This window comes from Colobus angolensis, unplaced genomic scaffold (assembly GCF_000951035.1).
Source record: "Colobus angolensis palliatus isolate OR3802 unplaced genomic scaffold, Cang.pa_1.0 Scaffold8, whole genome shotgun sequence".
Lineage (NCBI taxonomy): Eukaryota > Metazoa > Chordata > Mammalia > Primates > Cercopithecidae > Colobus > Colobus angolensis.
This window is the reverse complement of record NW_012121820.1, coordinates 18,012,317-18,032,060: the sequence shown is the minus strand read 5'-3', so window position 1 is coordinate 18,032,060 and position 19,744 is coordinate 18,012,317. Positions and strand designations below refer to the sequence as shown.

Below are 19,744 nucleotides of genomic sequence, written 5' to 3'. Positions count from 1 at the left end.
CTAGTCCCCTGATTCCTTTAGAGCTAGATAATGCTTGAGAGCCTCTGCTTCCGTTACTCCTTTCTGTCCAGTGAGGTGGGCCTGGTTCTCCTACACCCAGTTTTGCTTATGAGGAAGAAATTGATCCTTGAGGATACAGTTGATTTTCCTCATAAAGCAAATTGGAATTAGAACTGGTTTGCAGAGCCAGGTCTCTTGATTTTGTTGGTTGTCTAGGGAGGGACTGGCCACTAGTTCATTTAACAGCAAGCAGGTCCCCTCTGGGCCTGAAGGCCTCTGTTGTGACACTGTCTCCTTGTACTAAATGAGTCCATAGACCTAGAAGCATCTGCCTCCACTTGTCCCTTTATCCGAAGGAAAGAATGTAGTCAGAAGATTTGACAGGTGAACAAACACAAATCCAGAAGGGACATGACTGGCCCAAGATCACACCACCAGCCAATGCCAGACAGGCAATGAGAACCAGTTGTCTCATATCTTTGTCTTGTAAAACAGGTAGTGCAGCTCTGAATCCTGCTGCTCTAGGCACCGCCTGCAGCAGCTGCCTCTGAGCTTCCCCCATATAATCCTGAAGGCTCCTTAGCATACCTTTTAAAAATCTTTTTTTCCCTACTGTGTCTTTCTCTACTTTTCCTTCTTTAGATGTCACACACACCCTCTTCATCAAATCCTGTGCACTCACTGAACTTCTATGACTTTAATCGCCAAGACTGTGAACAGACTCTTCCTTGAACTGAGCACAGCATGTCTGCCACAGGGTCTACATGTATAGACTGACTCTGCAGTGGGTTGGACCAAAAGTTTAACAGATTCAATTTTTAAAGGCTACTTAAAAATGTTTTTAACAGAATCAAGGTGTATCCCTACCATGTATATTAGTAAAGCCAGAAGTAGCTCAAAGACCTTAATAGGAATCACCTGGGTTTTTCAGGTTTTTATAGATATTGACAGTTTACAACAGTCTGGTTGAAAGCTTTTCCCTGGGACTTTGGAGCAGGTCATGTTGATAAGTCACATGTGCTTATGTTTTCAGTCCTTCCTAAGGAGTCCTGTGACAAATAGGATGGCTAAAGCCATCCAGGTCCTATGTTGTTCTAATGCATGGGTAACAGGTGCAGAGAAGGGAAGGGGCCTGATCATCTGTTGAGTTAGGTGGTAGATGGTACATTTGCAGGGGGCCTCGAGGCATCTTTCCATTGATTTGATAAGTCCATTCAAGATGCCTTTTGCCAGGCACTGGGGATACAACCATGAACAAGATCATTCCTACTCTTTTGGCTCTTAGCCGGGTTGGGAGCCAGAAACAGAAGTTAGAGCAAGTTAAGTAAACAAGACTATGTAAGGTAGTGATGAATGCCATGACGGGAAAATTGATAAGATGACTATGAGGCACTGAGGATGCTCTCAATTTTGAGAAGTAGCAGAAGGCCGCACTCCTGGGCAACATGGCAACACCCCATCAAGAAAAAAAGAGAGAGAGAGAAAGAGAGAAAGAAAAATTAGCCAGGCATGGTGGTGCACACCTATATTCCCAAATACTTGGGAGGCTGAGGTGGGAACCTGAGCCCAGGGAGGTTGAAGATGCAGTGAGCCATGATCATGCCTAACTAAACTAACTGTAACCTGGACAACAGAGTGAGACCCTGTCAACAAAAAAGGAAAAAAAATAAAAGCCTTCCTGAGGAGGTGGTAAGGAGCCAACCCTGCAAAGGCTTGGGGAATAGTGCTGCAGACAGAAGGGATGCGCAAGTGAAGGTCTTGAGGCTGCAAAGAGTTTGATGTGTTTCAGAAACTGAAATGAGGCCATTGTAAGGGTATAGAGGGGAAGGCAGGAAGGAATTGGGTCCTGTGGGCCTCAGTAAGCCAGAGTTAGAGAGTTAGGGCTTTGGGTATTCTCCTTTGAGCAGCAGGAGGCAATGGAAGGTTTTAAGTAGGGGAGAGAATATTATGATTTAAATTTAGAGATAATCCAGGTGCCCAGCTCACCTCTGGCCAGTTCCAGGAAATCAGGAAGTACATGCCTTATTCACTACCTTGTCCCCACTACCTAATAGAGAGCCCAGCATATTATAGGTGCCAAGAAAAGGTACACTGGATGAATCAATGAACAAAATGAATATACTAATCTATTCTACCAGTAGTTTGTACGATAATTGTATGATAGTGATGAAACGGCCTGGGTTTCCTTCAGGCCATGTTTTAACCCTCTTGTTGTCACTACTGTAGGTCAGAGGCCTGGCTTCAAGTACTGGTATGACAAGGAGTGGCTGAGCAGGGGACATATGCATGGCCTGGCATTTCTAGAAGAGAACTACTCCCATCAGAATGCCAAGAAGATCGTGGCCACCCACCAGCTTCTTGGTGATGTGCAGAGAGTGATTGAGGTTCTGCATGGCCTGCAGCTCAAGATGAGCATCTTGCAGTAAGTGTGGCACCCACAGTATTGGGAGCAGTATGGTTTGGCATGGTCTGGGGGCTGGGTCAATCTGAGAAACTGGAAAGCTACCAAAGCAATCAAATCATAAAACTGACTTTGAGACATTTACTAAAAATTACCAATTATGCGATAAACATTCTTAAAAAAAAAACTTTATTGAGTAATATCTTACATATAATTAAGTTCATCCATTTTAAGAGTTCATTGAATTTTGACATTGTATGCAGCCATGAAGCCACCACCAGAATCAAGACATGGTGTGTGTATTTTGATTTGTTTTTTGTTTTGGTGTACAGTTCTGAGTTTTTGTTTTTGTTTTTTTAAATGGAATCTCGCTCTGTCACCCAGGCTGGAGTGCAGTGGCAAGATCTCAGCTCACCGCAGCCTCCACCTCCTGGGTTCAAGCGATTCTCCCACTTCAGCCTCCTGAGTAGTTGAGACTACAGGCACCTGCCACCACGCCTGGCTTGTTTTTTGTATTTTCTGTAGAGATGGGGTTTTACCATGTTGGCCAGGCTGGTCTTGGAACTCCTGACCTCAAGTGATCCACCCACCTCGGGCTCCCAAAGTGCTGGGATTACAGGCATGAGCCACTGCACCTGGCCGAGTTATTTGTTTTTAATTGCTGCAAGATATACATAATATAAAATTTACCATCTTAACCTTTTATTATTATTATCATTATTATTATTTTTTGAGACACTGTCTTGCTCTGTTGCCCAGGCTGGAGTGCAGTGGTGCGATCTCGGCTCACTGCAACTTCTGCCTCCCAGATTCAAGTGATTCTCCTGCCTCAGCCTCCTGAGTAACTGGAACTACAGGTGCATACCACCACACCCGGCTAATTTTTGTATTTTTAGTAGAGACAGGGTTTCACCATGTTGGCCAGGTTGGTCTTGAACTCCTGACCTCAGGTGATCCGCCCACCTTGGTATCCCAAAGTTCTGGGATTCCAGGTGTGAGCCACTGCACCCAGCCCCATGTTAACCATTTTGAAGTGTACAGTTCAGCACAGTTGTCATTCACGTTGCTTTACAACCAGTCTCTAAAACCCTTGTGAAATTGAAGTTCAATACCCTTTAGCAACAGCTGTCCATTTCCCTTTCCCCAAAGCCCCTGGCAACCACTATCCTACGTTCTGCCTCTCTGAATTTGACTTCTCTAGAGACCTCATGTAAGTGGAGTCATATAGTGTTTGTCTTTTTGTGACTAGCTTATTTCACTTAGAATAGTGTCCTCAAAGTTCTTCCATGTTATAGCATATGTAAGAATTTCCTCCTGAGTAATAATTCATTTTATGTGTATGCCATATTTTGTTTATCCCTTTCATGCTAAATATTCTTTTTCTTTTTTTAATGACATGGGGTCTTGCTTTATTTCCCAGACTGGAGTGCAGTGGCTATTCACAGGTGCGATCATCTGCAGACTCAAACTCCTGGGCTCAAGCAACTCAGCTCATACTTTTTTTTTTTTTTCTGAGACAGAGCCTTGCTCTGTCACCCAGGCTGGAGTGCAGTGGCGTGATCTTGGCTCACTGCAACCTCCACCTCCTGGGTTCAAGCGATTCTCCCACCTCAGCCTCCTGGGTAGCTGAGATTACAAGTGCCCGCCACCATACCCGGCTAATTTTTGTATTTTAAGTAGAGACGGGGTTTCACCATGTTGGCCAGGTGACCTCAAGTGATCCGTCCATCTTGGCCTCTCTAAGTGCTGGGATTACAGGCATGAGCTACCGTGCCCAGGCTTGCCTCAGCTCATTCTAAACGTTCTTGATTGGTAAAGAAGGTAAAATTGAAAAAGCTGCTAGAACAGATATTGTTGGCAGGCCTGTTCTCTAGCACAATGGTTGCTCAGTAAAAATGTCTCTTGGTGGTTTGCTGATACAGAAAAGCTTTAAACCTTTGGAGCTGGCGTTTTGGCTTTTAGTGGCCAGAGAATGAAATTTAGTGTGAATTTCCTCCTGTGGTTGCATTCTATATGTCAGATGACCCAATTTCATGTAAGCTGTGATAAACACATGTGACTTTTATTGGGGTCTGTTGGCTTTTTGTTGTTGTTGTTGAGACAGAGTCTCACTTAGTCACCCAGGTTGGAATGCAGTGGCATGATCTTGGCTCACTGCTACCTCCACCTCCTGGTTTCAAGCGATTCTTCTGCCTCAAACTCCCGAGTAGCTGGGATTACAGGCACATGCCACCACGCCTGGCTAATTTTTGTATTTTTAGTAGAGACAGGGTTTCACCATGTTGGCCAGGCTGGTCCTGAACTCCTGGCCTCAAGTGATCCGCCCACCTCGGCCTCCCAAAGTGTTGGGATTACAGGCATGAGCCACTACATCCGGCCGGTCTCTTGGCTTTTATAACCTACCCTACTTTACTCCATACAGCAACAGGGCCTTGAGTGGGGTAGTGCCTCTTCCATGGTTTCCAAGGGTGGAGCCTGGACTAGAATCCGAATCCAGGCTCTGTCAGGTACTTTTCTAACTGTCTCTCTATGTGATACTGCATGAGTTTGTGAGCTTTCTTTTGGTTTTAGTATAGTCTGTGTCAGGGACTGCTTTTATTTAAGTTGTAAACAGTGACAGACTAGTGCCATGAGTGAGTTAAGACTTGATAGGCCGCTCCTGGATAGGATTTCCTTTGTGCTGGTTAGTCCTAGAGGAGGCCTGGTGTCAGGCAGAGTGGAGCATCAGGGCCCTGAGATGGCGAGATGGGAATCTGCTTCCTCTTGTGCTCTCTGGCACACAGAGGCCTGGCTTCAAGATCTGTGTGACAAAGGTGGTTGAGGAGGGAATGTTGAACAAGGGTCTGTGTTGGTTTGGGTAAAAGCTGAGCTGCTATAACAAGGGCCCCCCAAATAGAGGCTCAAATGAAACAAGTTTCTTTCTCATATAAATGAATGGTTCAAGGCTAGGCAGGGATCTCGGTTAGGTATGTGGCCTTTCTCCAGGATTCCATCTGTGGGGTTGGGAACTTTGTTTCCTTCTGTCTTATGGCTCCAGCATTCTCTTAGGGTTCCCCTTATCTTAGGTTCCTTTTGTCTTATTGTTCTGGCATTCTCTTGGGATTACCCCCATTTGCATGGTTGAAGCAGTTTCACCTGCACCTCAGCCTGCCCCAGTCCCCAGGAGGGGGAAAAGAGAAAAAGAAGAGGGAGGGCAAATAGTTTCTTGGACAGGCCTAATGGCAGGGCAGGCTAGGCAGGTGGCCACAGGCCCTGCTTATACTTAGGAGTAGGAGTGGGGGTGGGGATAAAAGGAGAAGGAGAGGTTGGATGCTGGGGCAATTAGCAGTTGCTGTGACAGAATCTGTTGAGGTGAACTGAATCAAATGACAGCTGTAGATAGGATGTCAGAGACTAGCTATTTCCTCACATTTCATAAAATAGGAAAACTTAACCCCATATAAACCAAATGAGTTTGTTTTTAATGAGATGGCAGCAATTAAATGAAGTAGGTGGATGGTGGTCCACGTGAGTGCCTGGGAAACCTTGGGCTACTCCTGATTGTAAACTTTGCTATATTTGTTTTTTTTTTTTTTGAGACAGAGTCTCGCTCTGTCACCCAGGCTGGAGTGCTGTGGCCGGATCCAGCTCACTGCAAGCTCCGCCTCCCAGGTTCACGCCATTCTCCTGCCTCAGCCTCCCCAGGTAGCTGGGACTACAGGCGCCGCCACCTCGCCCGGCTAGTTTTTTGTAGTTTTTAGTAGAGACGGGGTTTCACCGTGTTAGCCAGGATGGTCTCGATCTCCTGACCTCGTGATCCGCCCGTCTCAGCCTCCCAAAGTGCTGGGATTACAGGCTTGAGCCACCGCGCCCGGCTGCTATATTTCTTTAAAAAAAAAAATTTTGTTTTTTTTTTTTTTTTTTTTAGAGATGGGGTCTTGCTGTGTTGCCAAGGCTGGTCAAGTGATCTACCTGCCTTGCCCTCCCAACGTGCTGGAGTTATAGGTGTGAGCCACTGTGTCTGGCTCATATTTCTTTTATTTTTATTATTTTCTTTTCGACAGTCTTAATAGGGCTGAACTTTTTAAAAATAATAATTGTTATCCTCCCACCTCAGCTTCCTGAGTAGCTGGGCCTACAGGCGCCTGCATTTCTTTTCATTTGAGGGTTCTGTCAGATGCTGTTCTCTTTTTTCCTTACTGAAATGTCAGTGTTCCTGGCCTTGGCCCATATTCTGGAGGCTTGCCCCTTCTTTTTTTGTTTTTGAGACAAGGATCTCACTCTGTCACCTAGGCTAGAGTGCAGTGGTACGATCTCGGCTCACTGAAACTTCTGCCTCCCTAGTTCAAATGATTCTTACGCCTCAGCCTCTCCAGTAGCTGGGATTATAGGCATGTACCACCGCGCCTGGCTAGTTTTCATATTTTTAGTAGAGACTGGGTTTTGCCATGTTGCCCAGGCTGGTCTCGAACTCCTGGGCTCAAGTGCTTTGCCTGCCTCGGCCTCCTAAAGCGCTGGGATTACAGGTGTGAGCCACTGCGCCCAGCCCCTTGTCCCTTCTGAATCCTTATCTAGATCCTCCATCTTTATAGAAATGACTTTGTTTGTAGTAGAATTAAATCTGTCTTATAGCAATTCAGAAGAGGGCATAGGAAGATCTTGGTACTTATTATGAATGGAGAAAAGATCCTGGGAAAGGGGAAGGTGGCCCCAGTGTCTCTGTATTCATGGATGGTCTCCGTTGTCATGGGCTCTGGGTTTTTGTTCTCAGAAATATTGTTCCCCAGTGACCCGGGGAATTTATTTTCAAAGACAAACAATAAAACTGGGACTAACTTCAGAGCATCTGTCACCATAAAGAACATGGCCTGGATGGCTGTGCTTACCTTCTTCATGATTGACAGGGCTTGCAAGGAAACGGCAGGGTCATGCTTGTGAGGAGTAGCACCTTCAGATCTCAGCTGGAACGATGAAAATTGTAGGTGGGAGAAAGCAAAGACTTTAATGGATTTTTTAATAAAGAGCAGGTCTGTACTCTGGCTTGTGTGTTCCATGTTAACAGGTAGTGGACCTGAAAGTTAACCATGACTCCCATTTCCCCTGAGCAATTGTGATTTCAGTGGTATGTCTGGGTCCTGAGTAGGTTCCTGGGACAGGCTGATAACCTGTCTGGAGGTGTCCTAAACAATTGATGCCAATTGTTTCCCCCTCTTCCTCAGTGGCTAGCAGTGGTATGGGATTGCTGGAGTGGGAGAGCTGAGACGGGATAGTTGCAGGCCCTTGGGAGCAGAATTTTAGTTCTGTAACATCACTCTGTGCCTTCATGTATATGGCCACTTCCACTTTCACAGGAAGGTACAGGAAGGCATCCACAACATTTTATGTGCACATACATGGAGGCACAGCTTTCAGTAGATGCTCACAGGAGTCTGTGGCCCTAAAAAGGGTAAGAATCTCTGTTCTTTTCTTCAATAACAAACTTTTTTCTTTGGAATGGTGAAAACAAAGTTTCAGAATAATTTTTAGAAGCTTTATCATTAATGGCCTATACATAAATGACAGTTGATTTTATTTTTTTAACCTCTGGGTAATCATTGTATTTTTGTAATTGAATGCCATTACATGTTGGGATCATTGTGACTGTTTATTAATAAGTTAAGCTTATTTTTAGTAAGTCACATTTGAAGAGCACTTTAGGCCACCATTAATTCACTTAATTGTTATGAAACTCAGTGGTTGATGGTGTTGGCAAAAAGAGTCAAATTCTGTGAAATACTTAAAGAGATTTATTCTGAGCCAAATATGAGGACTTTGACTTGTGAGACAGCCTCAGGAGGTCCTGAGAACATGAGCCCAAGGTGGTCAGGCTACATACAGGCTACATACATTTTAGGGAGACATAAGACATCAATACATATAAGAAGTACATTGGTTGGGTCCAGAAAGGCAGGACAACTTGAGGGGTGGGTGGGCTTCCAGGTCATAGGTAGATTCAAAGATTTTCTGATTGGCAATTGATTGAAAGAGTTAAGTTATTATCTAAAGGCCTGTCGTCAGGTGCAGTGGCTCATGCCTTTAGGCTCCCAGAACTTTGGGAGACTGAGGTGGATGGATCACCTGAGGTCGGGAGTTCGAGACCAACATGGAGAAACCACATCTCTACTAAAAATACAAAATTAGTTGGGCATGGTGGCGCATGCCTGTAGTCCCAGCTACTTGGGAGGCTGAGGCAGGAGAATTGCTTGAACCTGGAGGCAGAGGTTGCAGTGAGCTGAGATTGCACCATTGCACTCCAGCCTGGGCAACAAGAGCGAAACTCTGTCAAAAATAAAAAATAAAAAAAGAAGAAGAAAGAAAGAGAGAGAGAAAAGGAAGGAAGGAAGGAAAAAGAAGAAAGAAAGAAAGAAAAAAAGAGAAAGAAAGAAAAGGAAGGAAGAGAGAGAAAGTGAAGGAAGGGGAGGGAAGGGAGAAAGAGAAAAGGAAGGAAAGGAGGAAGAGAAAAGGAAGGGAAGGGAGGAAGAGAAAAGGAAGGGAAGAAAGGAAAAGGAAGGGAAGGAAGGAAGAGAAAAGAAAGGGAAAGAAAGAAGACAAAAGGAAGGAAAGGAAGGAAGACAAAAGGAAGAAAGAGAAAAGGAAGGAAGGAAAGAAAGAAAGAGGAAGAAAAGAAAGGAAGGAAGGAAAGAAAGAAAAGAAAGAAAGGAAGGAAGAAAGGAGTGTCTGGGTTAAAATAAGGGGTCGTGGAGACCAGAATTCTTACTATGTAGATGAAGCTTCCAGGTAGCAGGCTTCAGAGAGAATAGATCGTAAATGTTTCTTATCAGACCTAAAAAGGTGCCAGACTCTTACTTAGTTTTCTTCTGGAACAAGAAAAGACCTGGAAAGGAAAGGGGATTCTCTATAGAATGTAGATTTCCCCACAAGAGACAGCTTTGCAGGGCTAGTTCAAAATATGTCAAAGAAATATATTTTGGGGTAAAATACTTTGATTTATTGCAGTACCTGCTATCTGTTATGTTGGTATCTTATTGCTACAAACAGTCTGTTTTGTCAGTCTTAGGGTTTCTGTTTTAATGTTAATGCTGGTCAGTTGTGCATGAATTCCAAAGGTAGGAGGCTTGTCTGACTCCCTTCCCATCGTGGCCTGAACTAGTTTTTCAGGTTAATGTTGGAATGCTCTTGGCTAAGAGGGGTCCATTCAAGTTGGTTGAGGGGCTTAGAATTTTATTTTTGGTTTACAATAGCAGACAGATCAGACAGATAATTAGCCCAGTTTCACAGAGGAGGAAGTAGGAATGAGGCTGGTTGAGTGAGTTGTCCCAGAGTTGAAATCCATTCAGGTCTTGAGTGAGAGTCCAGTCCCACTCACTGCGTGTGACCACAGTGGGAGCTCACGAAGGAGTGGTCTCCTAGGAGACCACAGATTCACATTCCTTCTTGTTTAGCAAATGGTAGTGTGTGGTCAGATGGCCTAGGTGGAGCTGCTGTCCCTACTGGGAGAGTATTTAGGAATTGGGAACCCCTGCTATGGTCCAGTTACTCCAAAACCCATGCCCTCTTTGTCTTCTCAACAGAAGCCGGGAGCATCCTGATCTGCCACTGTGGTGCCAGCCTTGGAAACAGCACTCAGGGGAGGGGAGATCTCAATTCAAAAACATCCCTGTCACTGACACCAGGAGCAAGGAGGAAGCCCCAAGCTATAGAACTTTGAACGGGGCAGTGGAGAAGCCCAGGCCCCTGACCTTGCCCCTGCCGCGTTCTGTGGAGGAGTCCTATATCACCAGTGAGCACTGCTACCAGAAGCCCCGTGCCTACTACCCGGCCGTGGAGCAGAAGCTGGTGGTGGAGACGAGGGGCTCTGCCCTCGATGATGCGGTCAACCCCCTCCACGAGAACGGCGATGATTCCCTCTCCCCGCGCCTGGGCTGGCCTCTAGACCAAGACAGGAGCAAGGGGGACAGTGACCCCAAACACAGCTCCCCAAAGGTATGTGGCTGGCTTGTACTTGTTCTTCATTCATTGCGTGAGTGCTTGTAAGTTCTCCTCCTAGGTTTGAATGTTCTGTGGAAGATATTTATTAATAAAACTGTATTTAAATTTGCTTACCATAGATATTTTTTGGTTTGCCAAAATGGGTGCAAAGTCAGGAGAGCCCACTTAAGCCAAAGATCCTAGGTTCCAGGAAGCACCCACAAAATGGCATAGTCAAGAGTGTCGGGTCATGGGGGCGTGGGTGCAGAGGAAGGGAGAGGTGGGAAGTAGCAAGGAGAATTGGGTTAGGAAAACTCACCTTTTCTTTAAGGCATTTTGCATTATAATTGCACCTAGATGTTAATTCTTAGCATGAGCAAACAATGAGTCAAATGTTTTGTTAGGCAGAATTTTTTCAATCCAGTTACGTGATAGCTTTATTTTGTCTTTTAACTTTGAAGCCCTGTGGTAAAAAATGGTACACTTTGTCAAAATATTGCTGGTTTCATCAGTTTTCCCAAGAGCCACTTTTGGTGTTTTTGTTATTCAAGTCACTGTCTTCTAGAACCCCCTTGTGTCACCTCATTGCCAGTAACCTAGCAGTTTTCATCTCTAACTGCTCACTAGGCTCATTGTGCCCTGTCCTCAGTTGTCAGTGAGGCTTTGTATGATTTGAGAGTTCCTCTGCCTCATCATCCTTACTTCCCAGACTTTCTCCTGCAGGTTGGTGTCACCAGCGTTAAATACATTGCTGCATAGTGCCAAGGGGATCCTAGATTACAAGCCCCTCAAGGGAGGGGATTGTACCTCATTCATCATTGTGCCCTTGACTGTGTCTAAACAGTGTTGGGCAAGGTGGTAAGGACACAGTCTTGAGACAGACGCAGTTTCAGTTCTGGGCTCAGCCTCTTACTCTGATTCTGAGCGGGTTACTTCACCTTCCTGACCAGACCTGTTTTCTTGCCTGTAGAATGGGGCCAGTGAAGCCCCCTCAGTTACTGTGGAACGTATTTGTGAAAATCCCTCAGCACGTTGTTTTGCACATAGTAAGTACTAAATAAATATTGGCTAGAATCTATTTCATTTCAAATGGATGAATGAAAGGTTGAGTTACCAAATCCTAGAGAAGGTTTGTGGTCCTGTGGATCAGGCAGGTTTCCTAGAGGTATCTGGCACATAAAACAAAGTCAGGAAATACTGGGCTGCAGCAAAGCAACCAGGGTTAACAGTCTCTTCCATTGACGGTAAGCTGACCTTGCTTTTATGTGCCTTACCCTATATCATCCTTGTGAACCTTCCAAATAGGTTTTACTACCCCCATCCTTCCACCGAGGGAGCAGAGGCTCAGGGACATGAAGTAGTCCATCCAGACTCGCACATTCAGCAGGAGATGGAGCTGAGACTTGAAACTCGTTGGTGTGACTCCCGTGTACTAACCCTCGTCTGCACTAGCCCTGCTCTAATCGGCTCTCAGGGCTCTGGAAGCCATTCTGTGAGGCTTACTATAGGCTAGGACATTGGCCCAGTCAGTAGGAAGCAGCTGTGGGTCCCCGAGCTAGAGTGCTACCTTGAGGTCATTGGAATTGGTACAGTGGGCAAGCTTCTGCCCAGTTCCAAAGTAGGAAATAGGAAAGGGAGGTAGGGATTTGGAGTATTGAAACTGCAGCTAGTATTTCAGATGGCTGCAAACGCTGGCTGGTTGAAAAATGGGCCAGGGGCTATCTCCATTCAGTAATTTCCATGTCATTGCATCCCCAGGTGAAGGAATATGTCTCCAAAAAGGCCCTACCAGAGGAAGCCCCTGCTCGGAAGCTGCTGGACAGAGGCGGAGAGGGGCTGCTGAGCTCCCAGCACCAGTGGCAGTTTAACCTGCTGACCCATGTGGAATCTCTTCAGGATGAAGTGACGCACAGGATGGACTCCATTGAGAAGGAGCTGGATGGTAGGGCTCCCTCCTTGGCCCCCTGTGCATTGGCATGCACTCTGAGCACCCCCAGAAGAGCTGCTTTCTGAACCCCCCAATCTGAGTTTACAGGGACCACTGTACTCTTTGCTTCTCTTCTTTTCAGCCTCTCCCCACCTCCATTCTCCCCTCAGGATGGACGGGCCTTACTTTTAGTATTTATCAGGTGCAAGACCTGCATGATGTTGGGTCCTGCCTCGCTTGTCTGACTGACCCCTTCTGTGAAGTTGAGTATGCAGAGAGAGGGCAACTGGCAGTCCTGCTTGCAGGAAATGTGTGATCTAAGCGAATCTTTACAAACAAGTTCTGTGAGAAATTAAAATTTTGACTTGAGTTTTAGGGTATCTGAGGATTTAATCTGAAAAACCTCTTATTTCGATCTTTGATAAAATCTAAAATGAAGCTTTCTGCTCGTAAGCCAATAGAGATTTGAGAATTTGCCTGAGTCATCTGTGTAGCCCCAGGTATTCCTCCCAGATATTGGTGGTCACGGACAGGCCTGGAGGATCAAACCTGTGATGATGAACACGATCAAGTTCAGTCTCTCTCCAGGAAGCTGACGGTTTGGGTTGTTGAAATATTCCCTAATTATTTGTTTTCATGTTAAAAATGGAGCCGAGTTAAGAAAGAAATGTTTGAGGATTCTGGGTACAGTCCAGCTATGATTTTTTACTGTAACTGGGAATATAAAACATACATGAAATAACTCAGAAGGGCTGGGCGCGGTGGCTCAAGCCTGTAATCCCAGCACTTTGGGAGGCCGAGACGGGTGGATCACGAGGTCAGGAGATCGAGACCATCCTGAGCTACACGGTGAAACCCTGTCTCTACTAAAAAATACAAAAAACTAGCCGGGCGAGATGGCGGGCGCCTGTAGTCCCAGCTACTCGGGAGGCTGAGGCAGGAGAATGGCGTAAACCCGGGAGGCAGAGGTTGCAGTGAGCCGAGATCGCACCACTGCACTCCAGCCTGGGTGACAGAGCTAGACTCCGTCTCCAAAAAAAAAAAAAAAAATAATAATAATAATAATAATAATAATTCAGAAGAAAATGCCATCTGTTATACAAGTGAGGGCCATGAGGTGTGGCCAGGACACATGTGGCTGATGCCATGCCAGGGGAGTAGAGTGCCAACAGGAGGGCTTCCTAAAACTGCTGAGACTGAAGTTGAGCTTTAAGGAGAGTGATGGTGTTTCCTACTGGAGAGGACTCAGGGTAGATGATCTGGCTCAACTGGAAAAAGGGTTGCCCTGTTGGAGGACAGTGAGAGAGACAGCAAGACCTAGGCTGGGTGTGGTGGCTCACACCTATAATCTCAGTACTTTGGGAGGTCAAGGTGGGAGGATTGCTTCAGGCCAGCCTGGGCATCACAGTCTCTACAAAAAATAAAATTAGCCAAGTGTAGGGGTGGAGTCCCAGCTACTTGGGAGGCTGAGGTGGGAGGACTGCTTGAGACCAGGAGTTGGAGGCTGTAGTGAGCTGATTATGCCACTGTACTCCAGCCTGTGTAACACAGACCCTGTCTCTAAAAAAATAAACTAAAAAAAGGAATTGTAACTGATGCCACTGTCTGTGAAAAACATATTATTAGAGAGCTGAAGGAGGATATAACGCTAGACAAAAAAGTGTAGCTCTTGAGAGAATAGCAGTAGGAGTGGCTCCGAGCCCCTGAAAAAATAGGATTATCACCATGGAAACAGGGTGAATGTTCGGTTGTTGCCACAGGGACCTTCCCTGAGGGGAGAAGTTAAAGTCTACTCACATCTTACCTCCTTAATCCTCTCTTCAGCCAGGTTCAGCCTCTCTAGCCCTGGACGTGCCGAATGGGCAGTGTGGCAAGGATGGTAGGCCTGAACGCCCTTCTTTGGCCTCTTGTATGTCTTGTTGACTCAGAGTCACATATTCTGTACATTTCTAAGACTCTAGGCCCTGAGAGAGATACTAAGAAAGCATTAAAATAAATGATAAAGCTTAAAGATTTTATTTAGGTAAACAGACTTTTGCATAGTATTTAAGAGTAATCAGAATCCCTTTTTAGGGAATCAACTCTTTATTTAAACACCAAGGTAAACTAAGCTTTCATAACCAAGTTTTTAAATAGGAATTTGGATGTAACATTCCTTTTTTAAAAAGCTGGCCTGCTTAGCCAGGTGTGGTGGTGCACAACTGTAATCCTAGCTACTCGGGAGGCTGAAGCAGGAGAATCACTTGAACCTAGGAGGCAGAGGTTGCAGTGAGCTGAGATCATATCACTGCACTCCAGACTGGGCAACAGAGCAAGACTTAGTCTAAAAAATAAAAAATTTTAAAAAATTTAAAAGCTGGCTTGGCGTGGTGGCTCACTCTTGTAATCCCAGTGCTTTGGGAGGCCAAGGCAAGAGGATCACTTGAGGCCAGGAGTTCAAGGTTACAGTGAGCTATGATCGTGTCACCATACTCCAGCGTGGGTGACAGAGCAAGACCCCATTTCTTTAAAAAAGCCTAGTAAGCTATTAGATGAAATGTATAATGTGTGTGTGTGTGTGTGTGTATATATATATATATATGCCATTGTTTTACAATTGGCCATTATTTAATTATTTATGTAGTTATGTGAACAGTACTTTATTTTGTAGCAGGACGAGTGGCAGACAAAACTCCTCAGACACCGAGTTAAAGAAGGAAGGGGTTTATTTGGCCCGGGGCATCAGCAAGACTTTTGTCTCAAGAGCCGAGCTCCCCGAGTGAGCAATTCCTGTCCCTTTTAAGGGCTCACAACTCTAAGGGGGTGCATGTGAGAGGGTCATGACTGATTGAGGAAGCAGGGGGTACGTGACTGGGGGCTGCATGCACTGGTAATTAGATCAGAACAAAATAGGATAGGGATTTTTCACAGTGCATTTCTATACAATGTCTGTAATCTATAGATAACAGAACCAATTAGGTCGGGGTCGATCTTTAACTACCAGGCCCAGGGTGCGGCGCCGGGCTGTCTGCCTGTGGATTTCATTTCTGCGTTTTAGTTTTTACTTCTTCTTTCTTTGGAAGCAGAAATTGGGCATAAGACGATGTGAGGGGTAGTCTCCTCCCTTATTCCCCCCTTTTGAGACTCTCACTCATTTTATTAGTGGGAGTTCTCACTTTTATTTTCCCTACCCATGTCTTCTTGCAAGACAGATCGATAGTAAGTCATATAGCACACTTATGCATTATGGTGAACTAAGGTAGCGATGAAACTTTTTATCATTCGAAGAAGTACAGGTAGCAAACAAGGGAGCAGTACGTAGGTTCCTATTACTATTATAACTCTTATTATAAGGGTTTTAAATCCTTCTAGTGCTGGGAGTCATTTTCTAAACATGGCCCTAGAATCAAATCTATGCCACACTTCCACGGGCACATGTGCCAGTTTTGTCATATCTCTAACCATGTCTTGAACTACTTGCCCTTGATTATCTATGTGTAGGCAGCAATTAGTAAGGTTAAATTTCCTACAGATCCCTCCTTCAGCTGCTAGCAAGTAGTCGAGAGCTAATCTATTGTGATAGATAGCATTTCTCATCCGAGTTTCTTGCCAGGCCAGAATAGTCAAGGCTCTGTGGTTTTATTAGTGATTATTTTTAAGACAGCTTGTAACTGTATGATTTGGTTGATCATGTAAATGGGGGTCTGGTATCCCCACGATCCATCTTGTGCCTAAGTAGCAGGCCTATAATATTGTATGATTCTCTCTCAGGGGACTATTTATCTTTTTTTTTTCCCCCCCAATTTCTTATAGCTATGCTTCTCTTTTCCCAGGAAGCATAGACAGGGAAGCCCAGGAGTTTGCCTGTTTTTATGGGCAGTAGGAAGAAAGATCTTTTAATAGTGCCAATAACACAACTACCTGCCCACTGGTCAGGTAATTTGGCATAAGCTCTATGGCCACATATCCAATATAATCCAATGGGGACTGTCCAGTCCCCGTGGGACTCTGGGTGGGTCCACATGGTTTGCAGTTTTGGGAATTATGACTGTTTTTGTGGTACCGTTGTGCAGTTTCTGTCTCAAGACAACTAAGTCGTCCTACGGGGTGAGTGAATTCTTTTCTTTCTCTAGCTATGCAATATTGTCCTCCAATAATTGAGGCTTTTAGGACCCAGAAACTATTCAGGGTGATTCTTTTGAGCTGGGAATTCATCAGGATCTGGGTGTGTAGGTACTAATTCTCGGGCTTCCCATGGCCATTGATCTCTTATTACAGTTCCTCCACATACATAACATGAAGTGACATTGAGAGACTGTGCTGCATGCTTGGCTAATTGCAAAAACAAATTTCTTGTTTTTCCTGGAATTTCTGGTACTGGCACATTTAGTTCATCATAGAAAGTTTGAAACACTGGCTCAGGAGAGCGTTTGTAAACTTCTCCTCGAACCAAGATATTTACTCGAGGATCCAGTCTGGCCCCATCAGTTCCTAAGGTCACATACTCCTCTTTTTCCAGCAAGGATCAAGGGTATTGGTTATTACTAGCTCTAAGGGGTTACGTTGTCCCTTAGTACAGGAAGGGCCATTTTTTCCCTTTCTGAAGGTGGACTGGATCCTTTTCATCATTTTTTTTTTTCTTTTATCCAAGTGGCCTAAATGACACAAGACCAGTATTTACATTTATTTCCACACAGTCCTAATTTATGACAGATGTACTTATTTTCTGCCATATAGCCTCTTTTCTAATTAAGAGAACCACACCTTATTCCTAACTTATTACTATTAATGACAGCACAGCCATCAAATTTTAAGGTGACTTGTTTGGGCACCCCCTCCCTTTTTTTTCTAACACTTCTGGCTAACACTTTACTCATATCGTTTATGAGCTCCCACCAGTCCTCAGTCCTTAATCTTATTTTAAGAACTGTGGTCATGGGAGGCTCAGATGGGTCATAACACACATCAGGTTGGTCATTTCCTGGGCTATGTACCTTGTATAGAATAACATTATACAAACAAGTTCTTTTTAGAGTTCCAGTACATTATAATAACCATAAAATAATAGGACCATAGCAACCTTTGTCCTACCTCAGTGACTCGATGTATATACTGGGAACAGCCCTCAGTCTGAGGAAGGTCAATTGAAGTCCTTACTGTACAAGTCCAAATTTTAAGGAAAATGAGTCCCGCAATGAGTTTCCTCATGCTTTGGCCGTGCGTGGACTAGTCAGCTTCTGGGTGTGACTGGAGCAGGGCTTGTCGTCTTCTTCAGAGTCACTTTGCAGGGGTTGGCGAAGCTGCTCCCGTGCACCTACCGCTCACAGTCTACTCATGTTCGAGGATGGTCTCAGAGGCTGGGCCTGCTAGAATAAACTGAGTCCAACACCTCTACACAGTTACGTTCAACTGGGCTCTCTGATACCGGGAGCAAGGTGGTGGGGTTTAGGGTGCTGCAAACTTCAATGGTTATGTGGGGATTTTCATATAGCAAGCTTTGGCACTTGGTTTACCTAGCATTTGGTAACCAATGATGTCCTTTGGTATTTGTTAAAGTTACCACAGCATGGGGGGGCCTCTATATTCAGGTTTTGCCTAAGGGTTAGTTTATCTGCTTCTTGTGCTAACAGGGCCTTTACTGCTAGGGCCCTTAGACCTGGGAGCCAACCTTTGGAAACCTTGTCTAGTTGTTTTGAGGATAGGCCACTGGCCTTGGCCAGGCCCCACAGTCTGGGTTAAAACTCCAACTGCCATTTTTTCTCTTTCTGACACATAGAGTGTAAAGAGTTTTGTCAGGTCAGGTATCCTCAGGGCTGGGGCTGACATGAGTTTTTCTTTTAACTCATGAAAAGCTCGTTGCTGTTGGTTGTAATAGATGTAGTTTATCTAATCTACATTTTTATTAACTGTCACCTACTAAAATATTGACTCAAATCCTACAGCTATTTGATTTCAAGCTTTAAATTGATCTGGTATTCCTCGTGGGATTCCAATTGCATCTAAATAGACATGAGAGTCGAAAGACCCATAAGGGGCTTCTCTCACTTTATGATGTCTTATTATTACTTTTCCTTCTGGTTGATGAAATGCCAGGGTGAAAGGGATAGCCAATTGGACTAAAGCACAAGAGCCACTCTAGTTATTCAGCAGAGTGCCCAGTAAAGGTCCACCACAATACCACCACACATCTGCTCAGGGATGAACAAGGGCTGACTGATTGATAAACTCTTGAAAATTCTTAAGCTCACTGCATCCTTTCAGGTCTCCAAGGAATGCTAACTTTCCTCCCTGTCGTGAGAGACACGAAGTGAACTTAGTGTTGGGAGATGGAAGCTGGATGGCCCTCGGGGGCTGACCCGCAGGGATTTTGGGATATAGCAGAGAGAGCTTGGCATGACTTATTACTCCAGGCTGTAGAATCCTGGAAAAGAGCTATCATGCAGCCTACGCCTGGTCGACTGGAGGACCACCTTAGTGGAAGGGGGACAGTCTGGGCCTCTGGCCTGCCATGTGCCCAAGCATAATAATTGCTTTTGTTTAATGTGCAGATGGAATATTTGATCCATTTTAACCAGGCATTTGCATTTTGGTATCCTGTCTTAATTGCTAAAGTTTAAGTCTTTAACTTCTGTGATCCTCTAGTAAAATGAATGTATGGTTTTAGGGAAATTACAAAAACCAGTTGGGGCAGTCCATCCTTGCTCTTTATGGTCCACAGAACGTTGGACCAACTATGGCATGAAAGCTCTACATCGGGGGGCAACACTCCTGGTTGGCACTGGGGTCTTTATCAAAATCTCCCTGGATTAAATGGTCCTACTTTACTAATGCCTAGTGTGAAGAGAGTCAGGAGGGACAGAAGTACTTTTCTGAAGTAGAAAGCTGTCTTTGACTTGGCAAGTCCTCACAGGGTATATAACAAGGCAAGCATTAAACGCAATAGTTTGAAGCGAAATTGACTTGGTTATATTAATAACTAGATGGTTAGCAATAGAACGAGGAAAGAAGGAAGAGTAATAGAATAGATTAGAAAGAGTTACATTTTTCTTAGCTTTAGTTTGGTAGGTTTTTCTCCTGGGACTATGGCGCACGACTCTGGAGGGGGTGGCGCTTTCTTGACTGGGGTGTGATGAGTCCATCCTTTTTCTGCTGTACGAACAGCAGTCTTGGTGGTTAGCAGCACAAGGTAGGGTCCTTCCCAGGCTGGCTCAAGTTTTTCTTCTTTCCAGCTTTTGATGAGAACGTGATCTTCAGGCTGGTACTGGTTTACTGGAAATTCTAGGGGTGGTACATGTGCTAAAAGACTTTTAGTTTGTTTGTTTGGTTTTTTTTTTGCGAGAAAGGAAAGTAGAAGACAAACCAAGTATATAATTTTTTTTTTTTTTGAGACAGAGTCTTGGTCTGTCGCCCAGGCTGGAGTGCAGTGGCCGGATCTCAGCTCACTGCAAGCTCCGCCACCCGGGTTTACGCCATTCTCCTGCCTCAGCCTC

At 44.9% G+C, this 19,744-nt stretch overlaps 1 protein-coding gene across 2 annotated transcripts in view; it reads left to right on the top strand.

The window, feature by feature from the left end:
• The window catches only part of PHF20 (PHD finger protein 20), a 203,615-nt gene that overhangs the window by 173,723 nt on the left and 10,148 nt on the right, over window positions 1–19,744 (top strand). For both annotated transcript variants that reach the window (XM_011929128.1, XM_011929129.1), the window contains exons 15-17: window positions 2,227–2,422; window positions 9,952–10,363; window positions 12,107–12,290. In XM_011929128.1, the coding sequence (XP_011784518.1) occupies window positions 2,227–2,422; window positions 9,952–10,363; window positions 12,107–12,290 (792 nt within the window). The remainder of the gene's footprint in view (window positions 1–2,226; window positions 2,423–9,951; window positions 10,364–12,106; window positions 12,291–19,744) is intronic.